Consider the following 5,239-nt stretch of genomic DNA (forward strand, 5'->3'; position numbering starts at 1 on the left):
ATTGTGATTTTCTTCATGCATCTTCATCCTGATCATGAAGATGCATGAAGTTGGACTTTGTTCTCTTAAAATAACCCAGGAACAGGGTTCGTTCGTTTTCTTGCTTGTGTTCTCACCAGAGAAAAACAAACACTCTGATGATCTGATGCAAACTGTTTATCTATTTATCAACAGCTGCAATTTTTCTGTTTCATTGAGAAACTCTGCCTGACGTCAGATGGGATTGTTACCAGCTCTCGACACATTCATTTGATGTGATGTTCCCTGAAGTGCCCACGAGAGGGAGGTGTTACAACACAAATAGAAAACCTGTAGAGTCTTGATTAGAGAAAGAGAAAGATTGAGACCGAGCGTTAATGATCTGTAACCTGGAAGGTTTCTCATATCAGTTTTTATTCTTAAATTGTGAAATTATACGTTTGAAATGATTCTCTCCTATTTTGTCTCAGGGATCAACAGATTCAAACCGAGCTCGATCTGTGAAATCTTTCTCTCACAATAACAGATTCACAAAGTTATGAAAATTAAATCTTCATATTTTACTCCAGTAAAAACAGACAGACATTATTTCCATCACTCTAGTACAGAACGACAGCACTGGAAATCTAAACAATAAATAAAAGAGGGTAACAGGAGACCGGCAAAACAATAATAATAATCAAGACCTGTGATATTAACTGTGAACTGTACTTGTGCAAGAACAATGTGTTTACATTCCTTGGTTTGTCTGTTCGCTAAAAAAAAACCTAAGGCAGGAAAATATAATGTGACAGGATTCAGTTTATACATCGAAATACATACAAAACCTACTAAAGAAAGAGTCACTTAATGAAAGGGTTCAACATTTCAGGAAATGTGCTTAATCGCAATTTTGCCAACTGTCAGATGAGAAGATGGAGATCCACATCTGTCACATGTCACAGCAGCTGGTTAGCTTAGCTTAGCTTAGCAAAAGACGGGAAGCAGGGGCAAACAAATAGCCTGGCTCTTAGGAAACAAATCGGACTAACTAAACACTTTATATATCAAACATTGAAGAGTCAGCTTGTTACATAAAACCTGCCTGTAAAACACTAATTGCTTTTTTTATGCTTTGGTTTTTGAGATTGATTAGCAGGGTTTCCATTCAAGACACGTTGACCTAATAACGAAACTGAAAATAATGCCAATTATTAATTAGTTTGGAAATCATCTGTGCAGTGCTGAGGGGCTGCTTCCAATCGAGAGTAAAACTCTGTGTCACGGCCAAGGCAACTTCTGAAGTGACGCCAGTTGTTTGAAATTTAAAGCGAACGTTATCTGCTTCCCTGTTTCCAGTCTTTCTGCTAAGTAAAGCTAACTCCCTGCTGCTGCCTCCAGCTGCCTCCAGCGGACTCCAACATGTGACATTATCTGTGTCCCGGTCCAGGGACGGCATCCTTCACAGGACAGAGACAGTCTAGTCTACGGAGAATTTCAAGTCACCAGCTTGTCTCGCTCTTCCCACTGCATCGTTAGCTATTTCGAGCTCAACCACCGGCACACGATGAATCCTGGAGGAAGTTGGCCCGAGAAGGATCCACCTGTCGGATCCTTCGTTTTTTAGGAATGAAAGGACGCATTTAAAGGACGATTGGACATCTCAGTGACACTGCTGTGACGCAGCCAGTCTTCAGATGCAGCCTCTGTAGGATGCAGGCCCCTGAATTGGGACACAGTTTTTACACTGCGATGCTGAGCTCACTACAACTGTGCTCGTCTTCATGGGAGCTCAATGAACCTCAACTTGTGCCGACTGTCCCGCTGCTGTGTCTCTTTGAATGGGACTGTAATTGGTCCCTTTGACCTATTGTGTGACCAGTGGTCAAACAGTTCCAGCTGCGTTGAGCCCAGTGGAAACCGTCTCATATCCCACAGAAACCAGTGTGAGGACGTTACCCTCCACATCGTCTGGCTTGTACTGCTCTGCTGGTGTTTCCACTGCACCGACCGCCACGGTTTCCTGTCTTGTTTTCTTCCTGGCTTTGCCTCGCCCCTTTCCTTTGGAAATGACCTTCCCTTGGTCTTTGACCCCCCCAGTCACCTTGTGAGGCGTCTCCATGTTATTTAAGTGGGTTTTACGGTGGCGCCTGCGGATACGGCGCATCGGCGGACCGGTGTCGACTGGGTCTGATGCCGCTGCACCAGACAAGATGCGGATCTGCTGTTCGATCACCATAATGATCATGTCCAGTGCGACATCCAACATCCCCAGGCCGAGGCCGTGAGTGACATTGTCAAACGCACCACTGTTGACCGGGTCCCTGAAACATTTCCTCATATCCTCGAGGTGGTTCCTAAGAGGAAAAAAGAGCGTGTTATTAATATTTTTTATCAAGAACAGGATTGAAAGCTCAAGTTCCACTGAGAACATACAGTACGTACTTGGTTTCAATCATTTTGGACCAGTGTTGAACTGTATTGGTCTCTGGGATGAGCTGCTTCGCCATGTTACTGTAATCAATGTAGTCCTGGGAGAAATCTTTCATATCTTCACACAAAGCCCTGGTGTCGCCTGAGAAAATACACACATCAAAACACTTGTAGAGTCTTGTACTGTTACTCCATGTTCTCAGATTTTAATCACACACGTTACCTTCTGTGAGTTTGGAGAACGAGGAGGATACGGAGGTAGTTGTGCTCGGAGTGAGGCCGAGAACATTAAGTGACTCAAGAAGTGTTTTCTTGCTGGCTGGGCCTCTGCTGACACGAGTGTACGCTGCCAACGAGCGCAGGGACATCTTCTCCGGGTCCTGCAGGCGCCGTTTGATTTCATTATACGAGATGAGATACTTCCCTGAAAGTAGAGAAACACGGGGAAGACGTTAGTTTGTTAAACATTCAGGAGGTAAAGTCTTCAAACAAATGGCCACTTACGAGCTTTAGATCCCTTCATGTTGGGATCCAGTAGGGAGGACACCTCTGCGAAGGGCATCTGGGTCCCAGACACTGAATTTGTGCTGGGGTTCGGTGGCGTCTCCTGATTCTGCGACACATCTTCGGTATGGACGGGGGCCGAAACCTGCATCTGAGGCTGCATGTGAGGCTGCATGTGGTGCATCTCCACATGGTTCTGATCGAGCAGAGCCTGGCCCTGCATTTGAGGGAGGACCAGCGTGTTCTCAGATAAACCCTGGAGGTCCATGCCACCTTGTACTACGCTGCCGGCTTGTTCTGAAGGAACTTGGAAGATGCCCATTACTGGCTTCACCACCGTGAAAAGCATGTTCCCCTGGGCATCCACACCCACAACCCTGGTGGTTTGGTCCATGGCTTTCCTGACGTTTTAACCTTCGAGCTGAGAGAGGAGGCTCCAGAGGCTGTAATTATCAGATCAGGTGGCCTCAGAGGCCCATGTAGTGTTACAGCACACCTTCCTCTTTTTAAAGGGTTATGGTTAAAGCTGACCTGACGATAGAGGGAGGTAAGCTGACTGCTAACTTTCCCACATTGAAACTGTTGGGGCTTTTCACTTTCTCTGTAAAAAGATTAAATCACTCATGGCAACACCGCAGCAGAGGTTTCCGTCTGAAAGAGAAAAGTCGAGAAAAATTCATGGTTAGAGACAAAAGCTTTCAGCGATCAATAATACAAAAATTCCAAATAAAGTGCGACGATTTCATCTTTTAGTGCCAGTGTTGGGAGTTATAATAATCAGTATAGTAAAAATATTGATCATCGCCCCGTTTACGCTTAATGTGATGATGTACATGAATACGGACTGTGCGTCAGTTTTTTACGCATTTCTTCTTCCCAGCGGAAACTCGTTTATCTAGCTATGTATTTTATGAACGTACTATATATTTTAAAACAACTTATTCATTCATTGTTTGTTTATTGTTATTGCTTTTTAATCGGATGTCTTTTGTGCGATAACTTTGCCCAAAATATGTTCAGCATTTTGTACGATACTGAATTATTTCCCATGATGCCTGTGGAGAAGAAACGTCTGTGATTGGTCAAGACGACAAACTCTAAATTTAATAATAATAATTTAACCACCATATTAACTTTATGGCTTAAGTGACGTAAATATACAAACTAATAACTTTATTTAAATGACAATAAATGCTGCCTCGTCTCCACGTGTTGTTCAACGTGTTTCATCCTCACTGAGGTTAATTAAAATCAATTAAACACTTTTCAGTTTTACAACATTTGATAATAGATGGAATCCATCATGGCCGCCGGCGGTTGAGGCTGTTGTGTCTGTGTTTCTGCAGCGGGCCTGAGACGCTGCTCGCCCCGGACACACGGCGGTTCTGGCCCGGACGGGTCTGCCTGAGAGCCGCTCACCTTGGGTGCAACTGGTGCCGGGTCCCACTCACCGGAGCCGCCGCCTGGAGCCTCCTAACAGGACACTGATCCTAGAACGGTCCGCGACGACGCCAGCGACATTTTCCCTCCGTCTCCGCTTTGGTTCCGGCGGGTTGCAAATCAGCTCTGCGTGCACTTCCGCTCCGGAGCCGTAATCCCGCCGCTCATTGGTCGATCCACGCATCAGTCACACAGCCCGCGATCGGTCATTGGACGAGAGGGGTGTCAGTCGAGTGCAGGAGGCGGTACTTCCGGCTCAGGCTTTCCCACAGACAAAAGAATAACATTTCTTCTCATTTCTGTGTTTTGAGACATTTTCACATTCAGACTTGATTAAAAATATAATAAAAAAATTTATGAAAGTGTAACAGTTCAAGAAAGTGGATATTTTAAGAACTTTTATTAGGTTGAGAAAGATTTAAAATTCTTTATAAATTCTTTCCTAATAATCCTAATAAGTGGCTCCTCAACTCTGCATCAAACGCAAAGCAATATTTACAACTTAATTTGATTGTATTTTAATGTATTTTTAAGCACCGGACATCCTGCTCTTATTGCACTAGTTTTTACTGTTTAGTATTTTCTGTATTTATTCTATATTTTACATCCATGCTATGTTTTTATTTGAAGGGGTTATGTTTTTTTTCTTCTTTTCTTGTTATGTGTTATGCTGTGATTCCAAACAACTGAGTTGTGTGGCAATAAAGTTTTACATCTTGAATCTTAATTACATAACTATTTATAATTGAATAATTTTCAAAATTAATTTTCAAAAGCTGACATTTTACTGGGTTATCTGACTTGAACCTCTCCAACAGGTTGTCATTCACATTTTATTCTTAATAATATATCCCTGCATCCTCTGGGACCCGCTCTGAGACACAAAAAGTAAACACCATTTCAC

At 43.4% G+C, this 5,239-nt stretch overlaps 1 protein-coding gene across 2 annotated transcripts; it reads right to left on the reverse strand.

Moving 5' to 3' along the window:
• Window positions 1-1,667: 1,667 nt before the first annotated feature.
• On the reverse strand, window positions 1,668-4,591 carry si:ch73-127m5.2 (uncharacterized protein LOC561202 homolog). 2 transcript variants are annotated; one of them, XM_034570944.1, is made up of 5 exons: window positions 4,315-4,591; window positions 2,896-3,546; window positions 2,615-2,815; window positions 2,404-2,533; window positions 1,668-2,315 (listed from the first exon to the last, which is right to left on the reverse strand). In XM_034570944.1, exons 2-5 carry the CDS (start codon window positions 3,287-3,289, stop codon window positions 1,844-1,846), a joined length of 1,197 nt encoding a protein of 398 aa, XP_034426835.1. In that variant the 5' UTR covers window positions 3,290-3,546; window positions 4,315-4,591; the 3' UTR covers window positions 1,668-1,843. The 2 variants fall into 2 exon arrangements, with proteins under 2 accessions (XP_034426835.1, XP_034426836.1); XM_034570945.1 differs by having other exon boundaries at window positions 4,347-4,472.
• Window positions 4,592-5,239: the final 648 nt, after the last annotated feature.

This window comes from Hippoglossus hippoglossus, chromosome 19 (genome assembly GCF_009819705.1).
Source record: "Hippoglossus hippoglossus isolate fHipHip1 chromosome 19, fHipHip1.pri, whole genome shotgun sequence".
NCBI classification, from domain to species: domain Eukaryota; kingdom Metazoa; phylum Chordata; class Actinopteri; order Pleuronectiformes; family Pleuronectidae; genus Hippoglossus; species Hippoglossus hippoglossus.